This window comes from Suncus etruscus, chromosome 8, assembly GCF_024139225.1.
Source record: "Suncus etruscus isolate mSunEtr1 chromosome 8, mSunEtr1.pri.cur, whole genome shotgun sequence".
Lineage (NCBI taxonomy): Eukaryota > Metazoa > Chordata > Mammalia > Eulipotyphla > Soricidae > Suncus > Suncus etruscus.
In genome coordinates this window covers 1,477,866-1,499,988 of record NC_064855.1, presented here as the reverse complement: position 1 = coordinate 1,499,988, position 22,123 = coordinate 1,477,866, and the positions used below count along the sequence as shown (strand labels likewise).

Here is a 22,123-nt window from a genome sequence, read left to right as displayed (position 1 = left end):
TCAATAAAGGCCGTTGGTGGGTTGAGGCTGCCTAGCCTGAGGTCAAGTGGATGCTTCTGTGGGGAGCCACGCTATCCCCTGGAGGGGGGGGGCTTCGGGACTGATACCAGGTTCTGTCCAGTGGAGCCTCGGTTTGACCCCTAGATCAGGGGTCTCAAGCTCAATTTACCTGGGGGCCGCAGGAGGCAAAGTCGGGGTAAGGGATTTCGCTTACCGAATATTCGCAATACAAAATTGCATTAGTAAGAAAAAAAACCACATTAAACATTTGCATACACTGGAACTTCTCGGGGTATGCGAATGTTTAATGCGATTTTTTTTCTTACTAATGCGATTTTTACTGCGATTATTCAAATACTGCGATATTTGAAGGCCGGCCACAGGCCACAAAATGTTGTATGGAGGGCCGCAAGTTTGAGACCCCTGCCCTAGAGGAAGCGCACATTTCCCTAAAGGGTTGAGATCATACTTTGACAGTGGGGTCCTGAGCTCCATCTGTCTGTCTGTCTAGTTGTACCCTTTCCTGACTTCATGTATCAGGATCTGGAGGTGATGCCTGGAGCTTATCAGCTTTTCTGGGGTCCCAGGGCTCCGAATCCCTTCACCTCTCTGACCTGATGAGGCGCACGTCCCTATCTCCGCACCCATCTGCCTCACGTGCTCAGCAGCGCTGGTACGGGAGTCTCCATGCTGCAACCCCCATGGCCACGAACCCTGTTGCAAGGGGCCCTTGGAGTCGCAGGCCCTCCCCCTGAGCTGACCCCAACCAGGCGGAGACGCCATCACAGTAGAACCCTTTATTGGAGACAGTCCAGGGCACCAGGCACCGGGATCCGTCTTGCAGTTCTGGGCCTGACTCTTCATATGTTTCAGGCAGGCGGCTGCTTGGTCTCTGCTGCCCCCCACCTGCTGCACAGTGCTCATGCATGCTCACATTGGCACACAGATGCACATTTCACGGTGCCTGAACACACGTGCATTGATTTCTTGGCACGTGTATGCACATTTCACATGTCAGCACATGCATGAAGTCCTCATGGCACATCTCCATGCATGTGCACACCGACAGTGCCTTAACAGGGCTGCCACGTGCACAATGCCCCATGGATCACATGACCTCCGTGTCCATGCCCCACATGTACACACGTGTTCTGTGCATGCTTGTGTGCAATGATCCACGTATTTAGCTATGCATGCATTGCATAGCACCCATTCCACATGTACACACATGCTGTACATTTTTGGCATCCTGTTCCTCTGTGGTAGGGTGGTCTGGCATGCCTGAAAGTGGCCCGGAGCCCAACTCCCGGTCCTGCCCTGAGCGGGACTGTGTCCTTGTCCTCTTGGGGCTTCTCCAGACACCCCCTGACACATGCCTCCTGCCTTAGATTCTTGGAGTGCAGAGTCCAGAGTCGTAGAAGATCCGAACCATGACGTGGGTCCAGAGTGCCGGTGACTGTATATCTAAGGGGGTGACTCAGGTCTGAGTGAGGGGTACAGCCCCCCATGACCTGTCCTCAGCCTGGCACAAGGCCTCCTTGAGGGGCCCATTGTCACCAAACCCAGTTCAGGGGGAAACCTTGCTGCCAAGGCCGTCCCCATCCCTGCAGCCTGCTCCCTTTTACTTCCACTGCAGACTCTCTCTCTCTCTCTGGGTCTCCTGGGCGCCCCCTCTCCTCTTCCTGGACATGCGCGTGACCGTGTGCCATGGGGCTGCCTGTCCTCGCCGTCTCCCCGCCCGTTTGCTGCCTCCCAACTCGCTAGAACATCACTTCCTCACAGCTGCCATAGTCGCTTTCCACCTGGTCAGAGCTGGCATAGTGTGGGGGTGCGGGGGCCAGCCCACCCGCCCTATGGTCTGTGCGACTGAGGTGTAGGCTCAGGGGCCGGGCACTGCCCCTTGGGATGCGTGAGTGGTAGTAGCTGATGGCCATGTACTCGCCATGGCTTGGGGCCGGTGGGGGCTCCTGGGTGCTGGATCGCAACAGGTCCTCCAGGTCCTGGTGGCTGTAGCGGGGTGGGAGGGGGGCCCGCTTGTTCCCCAGCTCCAGGGAGAAAGGGAAGCCCCCATAGTGGGCGGGGGGCTGGGGAGGGTGCGGCGTGACCAGGGCAGCCTCCGTGCGGGGGTACTGCCAGCCGTCCTTCCTGTAGTAGGTGGGGGGCCAAGCCACGGAGCCTCCTGGCATGTCTGAAAGGCAAGGGGAGGAACAGCTGAGTGCTGACTGCTGGGACCCCTGGGCATGTGGGTGTATTCATTGTCTTGGGCTAGCTGCTTTAAGTCCCAACCCAGCACCCCTGGAAAGGCACCTGCACCCTCGTGCTGGAGAGGCTGTGCTGCTTTCAAGAACAGAGGGTGGCAGAGCACAGCCTGGCAGGCGACACCCTGGTCCCAGCAGGCTCCCGGCCACTTTGAAGCTGACAAGTCACTGGGCCTGCAGGGCCATCAGTGTCACCAGTGGAAAAAAACACTAGCTATACCTAAGGCAGAGGAGCCTGCAGGTGCCCCCCCCAGAGGGTGTCTGTCTGTCTGTCCCTCCCTGCCTGCCTCCCTTTGCCCAAGGCCAGCGCACCTCCAGATGGAGCAGGGCGTGGCATCTCCCCTCCCAGGCTAGGCCCAGTGCAGGTGTCTCCTGTCCTACGGGCACTGTTCAGTGGGCGAGGTTTGAGGGCAGTAGGCCAGGGTGGGGGAGCCCAGAGTGTCCACTGACACTTATTCATGCTCACACTGTGACCTTGGGCCAACCCCTCATGTGACCTTCACTGTCTACACTGCTCTTGAACTACTGCACCAAGCTCAAATCCCTTCCTGTGACCTTGAGCCCTTTATGATCACCTTTTCTCCCTGTCCTTTTTATTTTCCTGGTTTTTGATTTTGTGGTCACACCTGGCGGCGGTGCTCAGGGGTTTCTCCTGGCTCTGCTCAGAAATTGCTCCTGGCAGGTTCAGGGGACCATATTGGATGCCAGGAATCAAACTGAGGTTTGTCCTGGGTTGGCTGTGTGCAAGGCAAATGCCCTACCACTGTGCTATTTCTCTGGACCCTCACTGTTCTTTTGTTGGTTTCTTTTTGTTTTTTGGACCACACCTGGTGATGCGCAGGGATTACTCCTGGCTCTGCACTCAGAAATCCCTCCTGGCAGGCTCGGGGGACCATATGGGGTGCCAGGGATTGAACCCAGGTCCATCCTGGGTCGGCCGCATGCAAGGCAAAATGCCTTAGCACTGCACCATCGCTCCGGCCTCTCTACCTGTCCTTTTGCATTGTGATCCTAAGCACAGACCTTCATGTCCCCTTGTGTGGGCCCTAGCCTGGCTGCCTCCCTGTGACGTCCCCGCCCCAGCACACTGACCCAGCTCCTCGCCTGACCAGGTCCTCTTCATGGCAGCCTCCGAGCAGGAAGGGGGCACGGCAGGCGGGAACCGAGGAGGCACACTGCACACCACTGGCCGCTGCTTGGAGCTGGGGCCGAAGGTGACGAACTCGGAGGCCTTGCTGGGCTCTGCGTGGATGTGGGGGTCTTCGGCGCCCGTGCCCAGGGCACTGAGCTGGATGGGCGGCACCTGAGTACCCACACCCACGCTCCTGGCCAGCAGGTCCGGGTCCTCCCTGGCCACAGGCTTGTGGGCACGGCGGTGGCGGTGATAGAGCAGCAGCCCGGCAGCCACAGCCCCCACGAGCAGGAGGGCAGACCCCACCAGCAGCAGCTCCTGCTGACCCCAGTCTCCGCCCTGCACAGCCGGTGTGACCAGGCAGTGGCCAGCGGGGCAGCCCCCAGTGTCAGCCTCGCACCTGCCAGGCAACGGGGGACAGTGTCACAGTCGTACTAGACTCCGACACACCCACCTCGGTACATGACCCCCTGGACTCCACCAAAACTGCTCCCCCACACCACATGCAAGTGGGGTGGTCTTTTCGGGGTTCCCCTCGCAGCACCCCTCTCCCAGATATGTGCACCCCGAAATTCCTGGGAGTGGGGATGTCCCTCTGGTGCTCCTGGAGCACTCCCCTCCCTCCTGCCCTTCCCTTTCCCTCCTACCTCTCCCCCTGCTGGGGGTGTGGGCAGCTGCACGGAGTACCCTCTGGAGATGTGCAGGCTCCTGGGTCTGGGCAGTTGGGGACAGAGCAGTTCTGTCCTTGCTGGCATTGCTGCCCCCAGAATCCAGGGGGACACTGGCACACATAGCCTGGGGGCACAGGGGTAAGATCGGGGGGTGCTATGGGAGGGACCTACACCTACCCTCCTGTGACTCAGCCAACGGACACTCGGAGCCCCCTAAAGATCCCCTGGGGTAGCACCATTTGGGGGACCAGTGCAGGCACAGGCAGAAGGCAGCGGTGCAGGTCTAGCTGGACCAGGGGGAGAAGGGACACCATGCCAGGGCGCTAGGCATCCTGCACAGCTGCCCCACTGTGTGTCTGTGCGGGCCTTCGATGCTGGGTGGGAGGCGCAACCTGTGTGTGGATGGCCTGTGCTAATCTATGTGTGAATGCCATGTATAAACACATACACCGATGTCACATGCATATGTCATGTGCACACCGCATACGCACACGTATACACATTTTGTGTGCATGCTTGAGCATCATGTCTATGCACATGCACATGAGAAGACGCTCTCGGGGCATTCCTGGGCCCACACGTGAGTGAGTCTGCACTGGAAGGAGGAAGCCTGGGCTGCAGCAGGAAGCAGAGAAGGCTCCCCTGTGTGTGGGGGGGGGGAATGCTAGCCCCAGTGAAGCGTGGGTGTGCAGGGACTTTGGGGATCCACCCCTGAACGTATCTCCTGGGAGCCACGTCAGGATCTAGGACCTAGGCCCATGGTCAGGAGCCGGGAGCCACGTCAGGATCTAGGACCTAGGCCCATGGTCAGGAGCCGGGAGCCACGTCAGGATCTAGGACCTAGGCCCATGGTCAGGAGCCGGGAGCCACGTCAGGATCTAGGACCTAGGCCCATGGTCAGGAGCCGGGAGCCACGTCAGGATCTAGGACCTAGGCCCATGGTCAGGAGCCGGGAGCCACGTCAGGATCTAGGACCTAGGCCCATGGTCAGGAGCCGGGAGCCACGTCAGGATCTAGGACCTAGGCCCATGGTCAGGAGCCGGGAGCCACGTCAGGATCTAGGACCTAGGCCCATGGTCAGGAGCCGGGAGCCACGTCAGGATCTAGGACCTAGGCCCATGGTCAGGAGCCGGGAGCCACGTCAGGATCTAGGACCTAGGCCCATGGTCAGGAGCCGGGAGCCACGTCAGGATCTAGGACCTAGGCCCATGGTCAGGAGCCGGGAGCCACGTCAGGATCTAGGACCTAGGCCCATGGTCAGGAGCCGGGAGCCACGTCAGGATCTAGGACCTAGGCCCATGGTCAGGAGCCGGGAGCCACGTCAGGATCTAGGACCTAGGCCCATGGTCAGGAGCCGGGAGCCACGTCAGGATCTAGGACCTAGGCCCATGGTCAGGAGCCGGGAGCCACGTCAGGATCTAGGACCTAGGCCCATGGTCAGGAGCCGGGAGCCACGTCAGGATCTAGGACCTAGGCCCATGGTCAGGAGCCGGGAGCCACGTCAGGATCTAGGACCTAGGCCCATGGTCAGGAGCCGGGAGCCACGTCAGGATCTAGGACCTAGGCCCATGGTCAGGAGCCGGGAGCCACGTCAGGATCTAGGACCTAGGCCCATGGTCAGGAGCCGGGAGCCACGTCAGGATCTAGGACCTAGGCCCATGGTCAGGAGCCGGGAGCCACGTCAGGATCTAGGACCTAGGCCCATGGTCAGGAGCCGGGAGCCACGTCAGGATCTAGGACCTAGGCCCATGGTCAGGAGCCGGGAGCCACGTCAGGATCTAGGACCTAGGCCCATGGTCAGGAGCCGGGAGCCACGTCAGGATCTAGGACCTAGGCCCATGGTCAGGAGCCGGGAGCCACGTCAGGATCTAGGACCTAGGCCCATGGTCAGGAGCCGGGAGCCACGTCAGGATCTAGGACCTAGGCCCATGGTCAGGAGCCGGGAGCCACGTCAGGATCTAGGACCTAGGCCCATGGTCAGGAGCCGGGAGCCACGTCAGGATCTAGGACCTAGGCCCATGGTCAGGAGCCGGGAGCCACGTCAGGATCTAGGACCTAGGCCCATGGTCAGGAGCCGGGAGCCACGTCAGGATCTAGGACCTAGGCCCATGGTCAGGAGCCGGGAGCCACGTCAGGATCTAGGACCTAGGCCCATGGTCAGGAGCCGGGAGCCACGTCAGGATCTAGGACCTAGGCCCATGGTCAGGAGCCGGGAGCCACGTCAGGATCTAGGACCTAGGCCCATGGTCAGGAGCCGGGAGCCACGTCAGGATCTAGGACCTAGGCCCATGGTCAGGAGCCGGGAGCCACGTCAGGATCTAGGACCTAGGCCCATGGTCAGGAGCCGGGAGCCACGTCAGGATCTAGGACCTAGGCCCATGGTCAGGAGCCGGGAGCCACGTCAGGATCTAGGACCTAGGCCCATGGTCAGGAGCCGGGAGCCACGTCAGGATCTAGGACCTAGGCCCATGGTCAGGAGCCGGGAGCCACGTCAGGATCTAGGACCTAGGCCCATGGTCAGGAGCCGGGAGCCACGTCAGGATCTAGGACCTAGGCCCATGGTCAGGAGCCGGGAGCCACGTCAGGATCTAGGACCTAGGCCCATGGTCAGGAGCCGGGAGCCACGTCAGGATCTAGGACCTAGGCCCATGGTCAGGAGCCGGGAGCCACGTCAGGATCTAGGACCTAGGCCCATGGTCAGGAGCCGGGAGCCACGTCAGGATCTAGGACCTAGGCCCATGGTCAGGAGCCGGGAGCCACGTCAGGATCTAGGACCTAGGCCCATGGTCAGGAGCCGGGAGCCACGTCAGGATCTAGGACCTAGGCCCATGGTCAGGAGCCGGGAGCCACGTCAGGATCTAGGACCTAGGCCCATGGTCAGGAGCCGGGAGCCACGTCAGGATCTAGGACCTAGGCCCATGGTCAGGAGCCGGGAGCCACGTCAGGATCTAGGACCTAGGCCCATGGTCAGGAGCCGGGAGCCACGTCAGGATCTAGGACCTAGGCCCATGGTCAGGAGCCGGGAGCCACGTCAGGATCTAGGACCTAGGCCCATGGTCAGGAGCCGGGAGCCACGTCAGGATCTAGGACCTAGGCCCATGGTCAGGAGCCGGGAGCCACGTCAGGATCTAGGACCTAGGCCCATGGTCAGGAGCCGGGAGCCACGTCAGGATCTAGGACCTAGGCCCATGGTCAGGAGCCGGGAGCCACGTCAGGATCTAGGACCTAGGCCCATGGTCAGGAGCCGGGAGCCACGTCAGGATCTAGGACCTAGGCCGACTCATGATCAGGAGCCGGAGCCTTTTCTCCGCGGGTTTCCTCCCACTGCCCATTTTCCAGAGCCGGGCCGGTGTGCTGCGTGCAGGGTGGCTGGGCCACCTTACCTGCTCCAGGCTCCGGGGCACACTGCCCTCCGTTGACACAGGGGTTCGAACTGCAGGCTGCGTTTTGGGGGGCCCAGGAGCAACAGGGGTCAAGTGCCCGCCGCTCCAGCCAGCCGGCCTCCGTCGTGCCCAGCAGCTCCAGCGCTGCTCCGTTGATGGCCACGGCGTCCAGGCAGCCCTGGAAGCCGTGGGACACCTGGGCGGCCGCCTGCGGGGCTTCCGTGGCCAGGAGCCGGCCACCCAGCAGCAACTCTCTTTCCAGCGCAGGGCCCTTGCAGCTCCCCGGGAGCTCCAGGTCCGCTCCGGTGCCGTCCACCTGTAGTCTGGCGGTCACATCCTTCACCTCCAGCCACACCGAGTGCCACTGGCCGTCACTCAGGCGCTGCCCCGAGGAGAGGTTTCTGAGGAAGCCCCCTGGGCAGTTGAGTTCCAGAATCAGTGCTCCATCCGCCAGCTGCAAAGGATTGTGGTCAGTGGTGCTTGCTGGGGTGAGGACGGGGCTGCAGTGTTGGGGATGTGCTTTCTGTAGTGCCCAGAGGCCACAGCCTGCCCAGGCCCTGCCGCATGCACTGCAGGGACATCAGGACTTGGAGACAGGCACTCTGCTTGTTTGTGGCCCCATGTTCCTGCCCATGAAATCATGATCTGCCCATGGCCTTGTGGTGCCCTCAGGGGTGCCCCCCCTGCAGGACACCATGCCCAGCACACTACACCTGGCTCTGCATTCAAATGTCACTGGTGGTGCTCAGGAGTCTATGAGATGCGAGGGATCGAACAAGCTTCGAATGCACACAATCAAATGCCCTCACCGCTGTATTGTCACACTGGCCCACGCTCTGCGTGGCTTCGTCCCCGAGTGTCAGAACCTGCTGGCTCCACCCCCTCGCCTAGAGCAGCTGGCCTAGAGGTCCTTGGGCAAGGACTTCAGGGGTACTGGGTTTCCCAGCAGCCCTGGGCAGGGCAGGGCAGGGCAGGGCATGGCATGGCAGAACTTACCTGCAAGGACACGCCCACTGGCTCCCGCTTCTGCAGCAGAATGGTGGCGTCTGACTGCTGGGTCCTCAGGCGGAAGCGGGCACTCCAGGCTTGCGTCCTGGGGAGGCGGTACCGCCCGATGCTCTGGCCATTGAATATGGCAGCCGTCCCTGGGGAGGGGCCGGTGGTCACCCGCAGGTACAGCCCAAGGCCCAGCATCATTTCAGAGCTACAAGTGGCTTCCCCCATCCCACGTACACTCACCCACACTCACCGTTACAGCTGCAGCTGCTCTTCCGCCGGTGCCGGGGGGTGAGGACACTGAGCCGAGCGGTGCTGTATGGGGGCCCCACTGTGGGCTCCAGCTGTGCCGTCTCCTGGCAGGGCAGTGCCTGGCAAGCACTGCCCTCGCAGGGCGCCATGGGCACAGCCGCCCACATCTGCACGCCCAGCGCACGCTCCATCTCCGGGGCCAAGTGCGTGATGGTGGCTGCCAGCTCCTGCAACTGCTGGAAGGATCTGGAATGGCTCTCAAAGACCAGGAGCACGTCCACACCAGGGGCGGTCTCAGTGGGCTGCAAGCTGGCCAGGCGGATGCTGGCGCGTCGCACGTCCAGCTGCTGGCTCAGGAAGCGCTGGAGGTTGCGCCAGTGGTCGCTAACCAGCTCCTCGGGGCGGAGGTGCCGGAAGCCCAGCCACATGGCGCCCTGAAGGGCACCATGCCCAGCACACCACACGTGCACATGGACACCTGCTGTGGCCACGAAAGTGCCATCACTGACGGTGACATTGAAGGTGTGGCGGCCACATGGCAGGCCCTGGGCAGCCAGTACCGTGCCATCTGATGGGCCCACCAAGAAGAGTGGGCCCGGGACATGGGACCCCAGGCTGAAGGTCAATGTGTCCTGGGGGTCGGGGTCTGTGGCATGGATCTTGCCCACGAGGCCACCTGGGAACTCGGCTGCGCTAAGCGTGATGAAGATGTCCAGAGGCAGGGCAGATGGCGGGTAGAGGCTCCGTGCGGTGACCAGGACACTGACTGAGGTGGAGGACGTGAGTGTTGGCGAGCCACTGTCAGATGCCTGCGGGCAGTAGGGCAGCACCATCACCCTAGGGGCCCAGCATTGACCAGAATTTCCCGGGCTGCTTTGTATCTTTCTGTCATCTTTTTTTTTTGTTTTTGTTTTTTTTTTGGTTTTTGGGCCACACCCTGTGACGCTCAGGGGTTACTCCTGGCTATGCGCTCAGAAGTTGCTCCTGGCTTCTTAGGGGACCGTATGGGACGCCGGGGGATCGAACCGCGGTCCGTCCTAGGCTAGCGCAGGCAAGGCAGGCACCTTACTTCCAGCGCCACCGCCCGGCCCCTCTTTCTGTCATCTTGCTTGTTGCTTCTCACTTCTGGGTCAAATGGCCCCCACCATTAGGGTAGCTGCCTTGCACCCCATACCTCCACCTCCTGGTGACCCACAATTGGGATGGATGAAGCCTCTTCCTATGGCATCCCTGGCACTCACCTGTACCCAGATAACCCCAAGTGCATAGTTACTTTTTGCCAGAAACTCTGGGTAGCTGGGTGATGCGTGTCTTGAGCTCAGGGAAGCACCCAAAGCGGGGGCCCCAGAACAAGGGTCAGGATGAGCCTGAGCACGAGGCATTGGAGAAGGGTTTGCCCACATCCAGGCATGCCCTTGGCTTCCCTCAACCTTCACCAGAAGCAGTGGACGTGGATGTGTATGAGGCCCGTCCAGCACATCCAGGGGTTCCCGTGGCTTCTCCCTGAGATGCCCATGGTACTGGGACATATTCTGTGGGATCTGTATCCCCCATGGTCCTATGCTGCCCTCACCTCGATTTCGAGCTGGTACTGGTCCTGAACACTCCTGCTCAGACTCGCAGCGGTCACCAGCCAGCCATCGGGAGTCACCCGGAAAACAGAGGCGTTGTCCCCTTTGGTGATTCGGAACGAGTAGGGAGGGCCATTCTCAGGAGAGTCGGGGTCACTCAGAATCAGCTGCAGGACTTTGCTGCCGATGGAGGAGTTCTCCTGAGACCCAGGGGGCAGGGCAGCAAAGAACTGGTGAGTCCTGAACCGCCTCTGTGGTGAATACCCACTGGATGCTCCTAAGAACTCTAACATTCACCATCAACTCACTCATTGATGGATTCATCCATACACCCACCCAACTCACCCATCATTATTTTCATCTGCCTGAAAATCCATTCATCTATTCATTTACCCATCCACTCATCCAAACATCATCGACCTACCATCTCAACCATTTGTTCACCAATTCATTCTTCCATTCTTTCATCAGCTCATCCACTTGCCCATCATCCATTGCATCCACTGACTCATCATCCTTCCATCAGTTTGTCCATTGGCCTATCCATCCTTCTGTCCACTCATCCTTTCACCCATCCATCCGTCTCTCCATCCACTCACCATCCATCCTTCATTCCACTCACCATCCACTCACCCCTCCATCCTTTCATCTACTTTCTTTCTCTCAGCTCATGTCTCCCTTGCGGCTGCACGGCGACGTGGGGCCTCTTACCTGTATGGTGGTGCTGTAGTTGAGCTGGAAGAATCTTGGTGGGTTATCATTGACATCCACCACCTGGATGGTGACACTGGTGTCCTCATGCAAAGGAGGCTGACCGCTGTCTGTGGCTCGGAGCCGCAGGAAATAGCTCGAGGTCTGTGGCAAGAGCACGGGGGGGGGTGGGGGGGGAGAGTCAGCTTGGACAATCCTGTCTGCACAAGTCTCACTAGTGCACTGAGAGGTGGGAAGGAGGCATCTTGCCCCCCATGATCTGTGAGGTAGGCCGAATTCTGACTTCCCTTGGCAAGCAGGACAAGCCTTCCTGGAACTTCTGGAAGGCCCAGGGCTTGAATGTTCCAGAATGTTGGCAAGAGTGCCCACCCAGGGACCCACTCAGTGTGAGGGTTCTCTGTAGCCTGTCAGCCAGTGGGAGTACTGGCACAGATCTGAGGAACTCAGGCAACCCTGTCTCACCTGCTCCCAGTCCAGCGTCCTGGCCACCTTCAGCTGCCCCTTCTCAGGGTGGACAGCAAAGTGCCCCTGCTGGTTGCCCTCCACCAGACTGTAAATAATGGCGCTGCCTATTGGTCCATCTCGGTCAGTCGCAGACACCTGCAAGGAGAGGGGTGAGTGGCTGAGGGAACATGCTTAGCCATGGTCCCCAGCGAGGAGAGGCTGACTCGGGGCACTGTCCAGCCCAGAAAGGCCATACAGGCATGCTCCTGTACTGGGTCTTCTGCCCTCTCACTTGCTCAACCAGGGGGTTGCTCTTGGGCCAAGGAATTCCACGACTGTGCTAACTGCCCAAGATTGTGGGGGTCCCCTGAAGAGCTCAGCTTGCTCTGTGGTCTAGGTGGACAAGCCTTGGAGAGAAGGGTTTGAAGGGAGACGGGGTGGATGGAGAAGGGCTGGTATTGCGGGGGTCCTTGGGAGGGTATGAGGCTAAAGCACAATGAAGAAGAGCCAGGGGTGCCCACCCAGGCCTGGGGCATGAGTGGAGAGGCAGGGGTCACACTGCAGCTCTGAATCCCACCCAGGCCCCATCTGCCTGTCTACACGTGGTCTTGTCTCATGGTCTAGGCGTACCGTGAGCACGGGCTCTCCCACATTGGCATCTTCTGGCACGCGGGCATGGTACCCATCCTGCAGGAAGTGGGGCCGGTGCTCGTTGACGTCCGTGATGTTGACCACAAGCGTGGTCACATCGCTGAGGGAGGAAATGCCCATCTTGCTGCACTCAATCGACAGGAAGTATTTGGGGGCTGTCTCATAGTCCAAGCTCCCGTTGACGTAAAGGATTCCTGGGAACAAGAGGCAACAGAAGCCCGATGGGGGAGCAGGAAGCGTCTCTGCCAAACCCCAGGGCGGACAGCTCAGAGCGTTGGGAGACGCATATCTCTTTGGTCTTATCCTTCATCTCTCTCTCCTCCACTGTCTCATCTGCCTCCTCCAACATCTCCCCCTTACTCATGTTTTCACCTTTATTGACTTTCCCATTTTCTTTTTTTTTTTTTTTTTTTTTTTGGTTTTTGGGCCACACCCGTTTGACTCTCAGGGGTTACTCCTGGCTATGTGCTCAGAAATCGCCCCTGGCTTGGGGGGACCATATGGGATGCCGGGGGATCCAACCGAGGTCCGTTCCTTGGCTAGCGCTTGTAAGGCAGACACCTTACCTCTAGCGCCACCTTCCCGGCCCCGACTCTCCCATTTTCACCATCATCTCTACTTTCGCCATCATCCTCTTTGCTTCTGTTTTCTTCATGATCACCTCCATCCCCATTTCCTCCCCCTTCCCCATCACTTCATCACTTTCCATCATCTCCATCTTTGTACGTGTATGTGAAGGCGGGTAAAGGTGCGTGCATACATGTGCCTGGGTCCTGCCTCACCTGAGCGGGTGTCCAGGTAGAAGTGGCCCTGCTCGTTGCCGCTCACCATGCGATAGCGAGCCTTCTGGGTGCTGGGGCGGGTGAGGGTGTCCAGCCGCAGGATCTCGATGCCCAGCGGGGTGTTCTCGGGCACGTGGATGGTGTGCTCGGTGCTCAGGAACGTGGGCAGATAGCCATTCAGGCCGACGACAGAGACGGTGACGGTGCCCAGCGTGGACAGCGGGATGGGCGTGCCCAGGTCTGAGGCGCGCACGGTGAGTTCCAGGACAGCCCGTGGCTCGGCTCCCAGCGGCTTCTCCAGCCGGATCATGCCCGTGTTGGGCTCGATGGAGAAGCGGCCGTCGGCTGAGTCGCTCAAGGAGTAGACCACTTGTGCATTGGTGCCTGTGGGGCGAGGGTACCACCTGTGCCCAGGCCCTCTCAGACCATGAACCGGACACTCACGCCCACTCTTCGTTTCTGGGCCACACCCAGTGACACTCAGGGGTTACTCTGAGCTATGCACTCAGAAATCGCTCCTGGCTTGGGGGACCATACGGGACTCTGGGGGATCTAACTGCGGTCTGTCCTAGGCTAGGGCGAGCAAGGCAGACGCCTTATCGTTAGCGCCACCGCTCCTGCCCCCAAGTAATTCTTTTTTATTTTCCTTTGGATTTTGGGTCTCACCCGGCAGCACTCAAGGATTCCTTCAGGCTCTACGCTCATAATTTGCTCCTGCCAGGCTTGGGGGACCATATGGATGCCGGGATTCAAATCACTGTCCTTCTGCATGCAAGGCAAACGCCCTACCTCCATGCTATCTTTCCGGCCCCTCAAGCCCACTCTTATCTGTGGGCTCCAGGCCTCAGGGAAGTTGTGAGAGGGAGGAGTGGGCCAGAACGGTGCTGGAAGCTGATGTTGGCCCAGGCAGGGGATGATGCAGCTGTAACTACCTCTGCTCACTCTCAGGCACTTGGCCAGGCGTGTCAGCCATGGTATGCCTGTACCAAGACCCTGTTACCCCTGACTGCCAAACTTCCTATAAGTATGATCAAGACATGAGGAAAGCACAGATCCTAAAGAGGCCTCAAACCACACCACAGGGCCTCAGACGGACACTCCCAGGAGGCCCAGAACTACACCCTCTGGTCCTCAGACCACACCCAAGGGCCTTAAACCACACTCCCTCCCCGAACCTTGGTCAGCGTCTCGGGCCAGCACCACGGCCACTGGGGCATGGAGGGTGGTGTTGTCGGAGATGACCACTGCACAGTGCGGCGGGAAGAAGCGGGGGGCGTTGTCGTTCACGTCATCCACACGCACAACCACATTCACCTCACACCAGCGGCCGCCCCCATCGGTCGCTTTGGCCACGAGGTTGTACTCTTCCTTCCTCTCCCGGTCCAGGGCCGTGTGCGTGCTCAGCTCCCCTGCAGAGGCCAGCGTGAGTGGTATCCAGCTTCCGGGGCCCACAGACCCACACACCGGCCACTGCCCTGTCCTTAGGGTGTTTCCTCCCCCTGAGTCTCCTACAGGCCTCTCCTATCTGGGCAACCCCCCAATGCTCCAACTCACAGTACCCCACACTCACACTCCATCCCTTCCCCTGGCACCTCCCTCTGGGCGGGGCTGCAGAATCCACCACCCTTGTCAGGGCTTGTACTGGTCTGTGAGTTTGGAGGGTCTGCCTGCCCCCTGCCCAGCAGTGCATGATTCTGGAGGCCATGAGGCACACCTGTGTGTGGGTTCAGCCGGAAATCCTGGGCTCCCTGGCCATGCAGAGAAAAGGACACCTGTGCGTTGGCGTCCATGTCCGCATCACTGGCCGAGACCTTCAGGATGGAATGGCCCGGGGATATGTCTTCCCGGACGTGACCACTGTAGAGAAGCTGGGGGCAGAGGGACACACTGAGGTCAAAAAGGGGCCAGGGCAGAGGGGCCTGGTGTGACCACCCCCATCACAGCTGCCGCTGGGCCAGCATCTGGGTCTCTGGAGTCTGTAATGTCCTCCAGACCCTCTTCAAGAGGGCTGTGTGCACAAGGGTGGGAGGGAACCATGTTTGGGCGCTGGATCCACAGATGTGGACATAGGGGAATGCGCCTCAAAGCCACTCACAGGTGTACACACATTCACTTATGCATACAAGCTTGCACACAATGCAGGTCCCGAGGGTTGCAGGAGAGTCCTTGGAAAGATGGTGGCACCCAGACATGATGCCTGTCCCCAGGAGCAGGGACGAGGGTGGCGGCCATGCTAAGAGCGGGTACAGAAGGGCAGCGGTGCCCAGGGCCACGCAGGGTGGGACTGCCGTACCTGGGCGCAGACGGGGCTGTTGTCATTCACATCCAGGACCAGCACCTCCACCGGCACTGACACCTGGAACATGCCATCCGAGGCCGTGACCCGCAGCAGGTACTTGGCCGTGTGCTCGCGGTCCAGGCTTTGCCTCGAGAAGACTGTCCACGCGTCCCCTTCTTGGCGGATGCTGAAGTGGCCCAGGGGGTCTCCCTCTAAAGAGGAGGGACCAACAGCACAAGGATCGGGCTCATGTACCCAGGCTCTATGCTTCGGGGGAAGGAGCTGTATCTCCTCGGGAACCCAAGACCCCCTCTGCTCCTGACCCGGCACTTTTCAGGTTGGGCACACCCCCAGTCTGGCTTCCTGCTGCAGGAGATTTGGGGTTTGTGAAAGAAAGCTCACAAGCTCCATCATTGGGGCCCAGCCTGCCTGACTGGCATCCTTGACCATGCGGGATTCTGCTCCCCTGTCCCTGCTCTTTTGGCGTTCAAGGGTCACTCCTGGCTCTGTGCTCAGAAATCGCTCCTGGCAGTCTCGAGGGACCATATGGGATGCTGGGATCGAACCCGGATCTGTCCTGGATCAGCAGCGTGCAAGACAAACACCCTACCACTGTACTATCTCTCTGGAAGAGATTATTCCCGGATGTGGCACTTGACTCAGCCTACTGGACTTTTCTTCTTGGATCCTCACAGTTCCGCCTCTGGCGTTTGTGGTCCCTGAGATGCTGCTGCTCGGGGCCACCAGGTCAAGTGTGATTGTGGGGACCAGCAGCACAATAATCCTTCGTGATGCTTTCCTCCGGCCTGGGCAAGCCCCAGCTACTCCAGACATCTCTGCCTATAGGCCTGAGCTCCCCTGGATGTGAGCAGAGCCATCTCACTATTTTAGTGTCCTCATTCTGCCCACACCCACTCCCCTTGCCCTGAAGCTGGGGCCATCGTTGCCATGCTCTTCCTCAAAAGTAGGCTGGAGGGGGTTTCCCTGTTGATGTGACTTTGGAGGATGGAATCAGGGAGGGAGGCCAGCAGCTGTTCCCAGCTTCCTCAGAGGCTGAATGTGTCCCCAAGGCACCTCTGACCCCCACCTGTCGCCTCCCTCCAAAGATAGGGAATAATAGATTGGGAAGGGCGTTTGCCCTGCGCGCAGCTAACCTGGTGTTAAATCCCCAGTATCCCATACGCACCACCAGGAGTGATTCATGAGTGCAGAGCCAGGAGTAAGCCCTGAGCACTTCCCACTTCCGATGCAGCTCCAAAACCAAACCAAATCAAAACCAGAAATGCATCTGAGTGACAGGTCCAATCCCTGACACCGCACAGCTTCCCCAACCCCCCCCCCCCGTGTGGCCTGGTGGCCCCAACACCACCAGAAGAGCAGAGAGGAAGGGCCAGTACGGCCATGCTCACCAGTGATGTAGCAGGTGACCTGACTGTTACGCGCAGACACGTCAGCATCCGAGATCCGCAGGGCCACCACTGGTTCCCCGGGAGCCCCGTTCTCCACCACGGCCCCTCGGTAGCTGTCAGCCTCAAAATGGGGTGCGTGGTCATTCTCATCGGTCACTGTGACCTCCACCAGCACTTGCGAGGTCAACTGAACCCTGCCATGGTCATGGGCCTCCACGTGGAAACGGTGACTTTGTGCCGACTCACAATCCAGTGGCTGCAGTGCACGGACCCAGCCTGTGTCACTGTCCACGGTGAAGAGCTGGTGCAGACGGCCAGCAGGCTCTGCGCGCAGTCGGTAGCTCACCTGGCCACTGCGCCCGCTGTCCCGGTCGCCGGCGGTCACCTGGATGACGGCTGTGCCAGCAGGCATGTTCTCAGCCAGCACGGCCCGGTAAGGGTCAGCCTCGAACAGGGGGTGGTTGTCATTAACATCCAGCACCTGGACGTGGACGGAGGCCAGGGCCAGCAGGCGCGTGTCTCCATGTGTGCAGTGCGCCAGCAGGTCCAGTTGGTACCACTTGGTGGCCTCGTAGTCCAGTGGCCGGCCCACCTTGAGCAGCCCGGTGTGGGGGTCCAGAGTGAAAGCACCTTCTTGGTTGCTCTCTGGCGTGGCACCCTGCACCAGGCTGTAGATGATGGGCTCATGGCCCACCTCGGCCCGGACAGAGCCCACGGCCGCACCCTCGGCGAGGTCCTCGGCAGCCGAGAACGTATACAGGGGCTCGGAGAACCTGGGCAGGGCTGCCTGACTGGGCACCACCTGAAGGTGTAAGGGGACCAGGGAGTCCCAGTGTGGAGGGCCCCCATCCTGGGCCCGCAGCGTCAGGTCTACGGTGTGGTTCTCCAGGCCCACCAGGCTCTCCTTCACGCGCACCAGGCCGCTGATGGGATCCACGTCCACCAAGGCGTCTTCCCCACCCTCTGTTGCAGCCACCGAGTAGGTGACATCCGCGTGGTGGCCTTCATCGGCGTCATAGGCTAGGACACGGAGGAGCGGGGCGTGCCTGCTGGCATTGGCAGGGACGGACACGGTGTACTCGGGGGCTGAGAAACAGGGCATGTTGTCGTTCTCATCCGTCAGGATGACCCTCAAGGTGCAGAAGCCGGCTCGGCCCCCTCCGTCCCTCGCCATCACCCGCACAGCCACCACGCGCTCCGTTGCATTCTCCCGGTCCAGCTTCTGCAGCGTGTGGACCCGGCCGTCCGGTCCAATGGCGAACTTCTCTCCGGCCAACTGGTTGATGATGGTGTACTCCACTGCCCCGTAGGGACCGCTGTCGGCGTCCAGCGCCCGCAGCACGGCCACCTCGGTGCCCACCGCAGCGTTCTCGGCCAGTTCTGCCTCGTACAGGGGCTGCAAGAAGGTGGGACTGTGCGCGTTGGCAGCCGTGGTGTTAATGTAGACGGGCACGGTGGCACGGAAGACGCCGTCGGAGGCGCCCACTCGCAGGTTGTACGATGCATTCAGCTGCTTCTTGCACAGGTTCAGCAGGGAGATGATCCCCGAAGAGCGGTTGATGGAGAAGTGCCGGTCCTGATTGCCTGACAGGATCAGGTAGTGCAGGTGGGGGGCATCGGCGTGGTCGGCATCCAGGGCCTGCACGCGCAGCACCAGGTGGCCGCAGGTGGCCTGAGCACTCACGTTGGCCTCGTACTGTGACTGCCTGAAGGCGGGAGGGTTGTCGTTGACGTCGGACACGTGCACGTTGACCAAGGTCTCCCCGCTGAGTGGGGGGTCGCCCCCGTCCGTTGCCTGGACCCGCACCTGGAACTGCTGGCGGCTCTCATAGTCCAGTTCCTGCGTGGTGGACAGCTGCCCAGTGGCCGCGTCCACATGGAAGAAGCTGGATGCGTCCGAGTCGGAATCCACGATGCGATAGGAAACGTCGCGGTTCTGGCCGGAGTCCCGGTCGGAGGCCAGCAGTCGGATCACCGGGGTGTGTGCAGGCAAGCCCTCAGGCACAGCCGCCGAGTAGACCTGGTTGGGGAAGGCGGGCGCGTTGTCGTTGACATCGTCCACCAGGAGCTCCACGGTGGCCTCGGAGAACGAGCCCAGCGCTGTGTCCGTGGCCCTGACTGTGAACACGTGGCTGGTCTCAGCTTCGTGGTCCAGGGGACCCGTGATGCTCACCATGCCTGTCCTGAAGTTGACGGCCACCTGGGACAGCGCCTCCGTCTCGGGGATGTGGTAGACGAGCTGGTGGCCCTCAGGGCTGCGGGCCTGCGTGTGGAGGACGGGGGTGTCGGGAGGGATGTTCTCGGGTACCCGGATAGTGTAGCGGGGGCTCTGGAACAGCGGATTGGTCTTGTTCCTCACCACCAGCAGGACCTCGGCCTCCGCCCGCAGCGGGGGGCTCCCGCCATCGCTCGCGATCACCCCCAGGCGGTAGGTGTTGAGGGCCTGGTAGTCCAGAGGCCTCCTGAGCGAGATGTCCCCCTGGAAGGGGTCGATGCGGAAGTAGGCGTAGTTCTCAGCCAGGGAGTAGGTGACCTTGGCGTAGGCACCCCAGTCCTGGTCGGTGGCCAAGACCTGGAAGACAACGTCACCGGGCTCCGTGCCGTCGGGGACCACGGCTGTGTAGGGCAGGTGCTGGAACTCGGGGCGGTGGTCGTTGACATCCTCCACCGAGATGTGGACCAGCGCCTGGGCCACACGCGGGGGGACACGATTGTCACGCACCTCCACGGCCAACACATGGACATCCTGCTGCTCGCGATCTAAGGGCTGGTCACATGTCTGCAGCACACCGGCCGAGCGTGCCACGCAAAAGTGGTCGGTCGCGTTGAGGAGTGCGAAGGCCAGGCTGTCATTGGGGCACGCGCCTGTTACTCCCAGCAGCACCAGTGTCTGCACGCCAGGCTCGTTTTCCTTCACGGACGCCCTGAACGTGTCCTGATCAAACCGCAAGTCTGTGAGTTCTGCGGGGGCCACCCTCACCCGCACCAGGGCTGTGTCCTCATGGAGGCCATCGGAGGCCCCGACTGTCAGCTCCCGGCCAACCCCCAACAGAGTGGGGTTCGCCACCCAGAGGTGCCCGTTGTCAGGGTGCAGGGTCACTGCCCTGTCGGCGTTGCCGGCCACCACGCTGTAGGTCACAGTGGAGTCGGGGTCATTGGCACTCACGGTCAGGAGCTCCATGCCTGGGTGGACGGGCCCTGTGGCCACGACCTCATAGATACGCTGTGAGAACTTGGGGGGCGTGTCGTTGACATCCGTGACCATCACCGTGACCCAGGAGGGCCGGGGTGCGTACAGGACAGGTGCGGTTTGATCACGGACGTACACCCGGAACCGGAAGGAGGCCACACGCTCATAGTCCAGCTCCGCGGCGGTGGTCAGGGTGCCCATGCTGCTGTCCAGCCGGAAGAAGCGCAGCACCTCGGGCTCAAGGACCTCGTAGGTGAGCAGCGCGTCCCCGTCCCCATCCCCGTCAGCTGCACGCAGTACCAGTGGGTTGTGGCTGCCATCTGTGACCAGGCTGCCCGGTGGGGCTGCCTCACTGATGTGCCCCAGGAACGTGGGCTGCGAGAAGGCAGGCGCGTGGTCGTTGATGTCGATGACAGACACGAGCACCGACACGTCGGTGAAGGTGCCGGCCATGCTGTGCCCGCGGACCCGCAGCTGGTGGGATGCCAACCTCTCATGGTCCAGGCGTTTCTGGGTGTAGAGGAGGCCAGAATAGGGGTTCAGGGAGAAGGCGGCATCCTTGCCCCGATCCGTCAGCTCGTAGGAGACCTCCGAGGGGCTGGTGGCTGCCACACGCAGGACTGGGGAGCCCACAGGCACCGACTCCGGGACTTCCACGAAGTACTCAGCCTGGGAGAAGCGGGGTGCGCTACTGTGCGCGGGGTACACGTGGACGAGCACTGTGGCCAGAGCGTGCTGCGGGGGCGAGCCTTGGTCCTCCGCCCTGATGGTCAGCCTATGCTGGGCCGGTCCAGTCAGGGGCAACCGCTGGGCAAGGGTGAGTGTTCCAAGGAGGCCATCCAGGGCAAAGAGCCCCGTGCTGTGCCCTGCAGAGACATGGCAAGGTCACGGCCAGCATAGTTCAGAGCAGACCTGCTGGGTGGCACCCCCACCTGCCCTGGGCATGGAAGGACAGTGACTCCCACAAACCGACTCCCCATAGACAGTGATGTCCCATGGACAGTGACACTCGGTGACACTCCCTGATTAGCCACGGCTCCTGGACAGTGATATCATGGGCAGTGATGTCCCACAGACAGTGACACCGCAAGGACAGCCATGGTCCGTGAACAGTGATACCCTACAGTGACACCCTAGATAGCCACACTCCACGGAAAGCATGCACCCAATGCAGCGGGTTGCAGTGGTCCTGAGTGTCTGAGTATGGTGTGAGGAGACCTCACTAGTGGAGTCAGAGGGGAGACCCCAAGTGTGGTATGGGGGAGAAACTGACACTGAAGCATGTTAGCCCAGGCAGATAGGGGCAGCTGTGAGGCGGCACCTGGGATCGCATCTTCCATCCCGCACAGATGACAGTGGCAGAGCTGGCACCATTAAGGTTTCGCCCCCCTGGACACTGAGGCCTGAGGGTCACGGGGTTGGGGATGTTGAAAGGCCTTGATACCTCTCCTGTGTGTTGATCACCAGGTGTCCATTTTCTATCAGCTGTGACAACTCAGTGTCAACCCCATTAGCAGCCTAAGGAAGGTTAACATGTTTATATCTGTCCTTTGCTGTATGTGGGACCCTCAGTGGTTCATGGGATCAAGTAAGTGTTACCCGAACTCACCTGTACAAGACACCTGTGCTAACTCCTGAGCCCAACCCTTTCTTTCTTTCTTTCTTTTTTTTTTTTGATTTTGACCTGGCAGCACTCAGGGCTACTTCTGGAGTTACATTAGAAATCACTCCTGGCATAAGGTGGGTGTCGGGTGGTCCCTCTGGATGGGGTCCCAAGCTTTCCCCACCCTTCCCCCAGCACTAGGTGGGAAGGGCACAGGGAGGAGGGCGGGAAGATCCTGGCTTCCAGCTCTCTACCAAATCCTTTCTTGATCTGGAGACTAGCTCTAGCCGACATGGGGTTTGGGGAGACCCTATGTCGAAGACCTTCTCCCTAACTTGGGTTGCTGAGGGCCTTAATAGGCCCCCAGCCATCCCCTCCTCTGCCCCCGGCCTCCAGGCCTTCCTTGGGTGCCAGTCCAGGTGGCCAGACAAGGTGGGTCCTAACTTGAGGTGTGCTGAGATTTGCTCGGTTGCACTAAGGTTGTCACTGGCAATTTCTTATCAGTCTACATGTTCAAAACCACGCAGGGGCACTATATATATTAAGAGTATTCCCTATCCTTAAGTTATGTTTTGCGTATGCAGAATGTTCATTTTGTATTCTGCCCTTTTGCACTCCCCTACAAAGCTCATTTTCACTCCTTAACTCTCTCACGCCCCCAACCATCAGTAACCAACATTATTCTTTTTAACTTCAGTACCGCAAAATCCTAATCACAGACCAAAGCCGCGCATTGGAACTAACAACTCCCAACTATATCAAGAGACATAAAATGGACATGTATGTCTTTTG

General features: G+C 60.4%; 1 protein-coding gene across 1 annotated transcript in view; it reads right to left on the bottom strand.

The window, feature by feature from the left end:
* Positions 1-1,674: 1,674 nt before the first annotated feature.
* FAT2 (FAT atypical cadherin 2) overlaps positions 1,675-22,123 on the bottom strand; it is a 39,045-nt gene continuing 18,596 nt past the window's right edge. The window contains exons 10-24 of the mRNA XM_049778006.1: positions 16,539-20,594; positions 15,145-15,341; positions 14,566-14,719; positions 14,027-14,260; positions 12,852-13,235; positions 12,049-12,263; positions 11,437-11,574; positions 10,975-11,118; positions 10,266-10,463; positions 8,694-9,501; positions 8,441-8,589; positions 7,445-7,898; positions 4,038-4,185; positions 3,351-3,790; positions 1,675-2,188 (exon numbers count right to left, since the gene is read on the bottom strand). Coding sequence (XP_049633963.1) covers positions 1,761-2,188; positions 3,351-3,790; positions 4,038-4,185; positions 7,445-7,898; positions 8,441-8,589; positions 8,694-9,501; positions 10,266-10,463; positions 10,975-11,118; positions 11,437-11,574; positions 12,049-12,263; positions 12,852-13,235; positions 14,027-14,260; positions 14,566-14,719; positions 15,145-15,341; positions 16,539-20,594 — 8,147 coding nt within the window. The 3' untranslated portion in view covers positions 1,675-1,760. The remainder of the gene's footprint in view (positions 2,189-3,350; positions 3,791-4,037; positions 4,186-7,444; positions 7,899-8,440; positions 8,590-8,693; positions 9,502-10,265; positions 10,464-10,974; positions 11,119-11,436; positions 11,575-12,048; positions 12,264-12,851; positions 13,236-14,026; positions 14,261-14,565; positions 14,720-15,144; positions 15,342-16,538; positions 20,595-22,123) is intronic.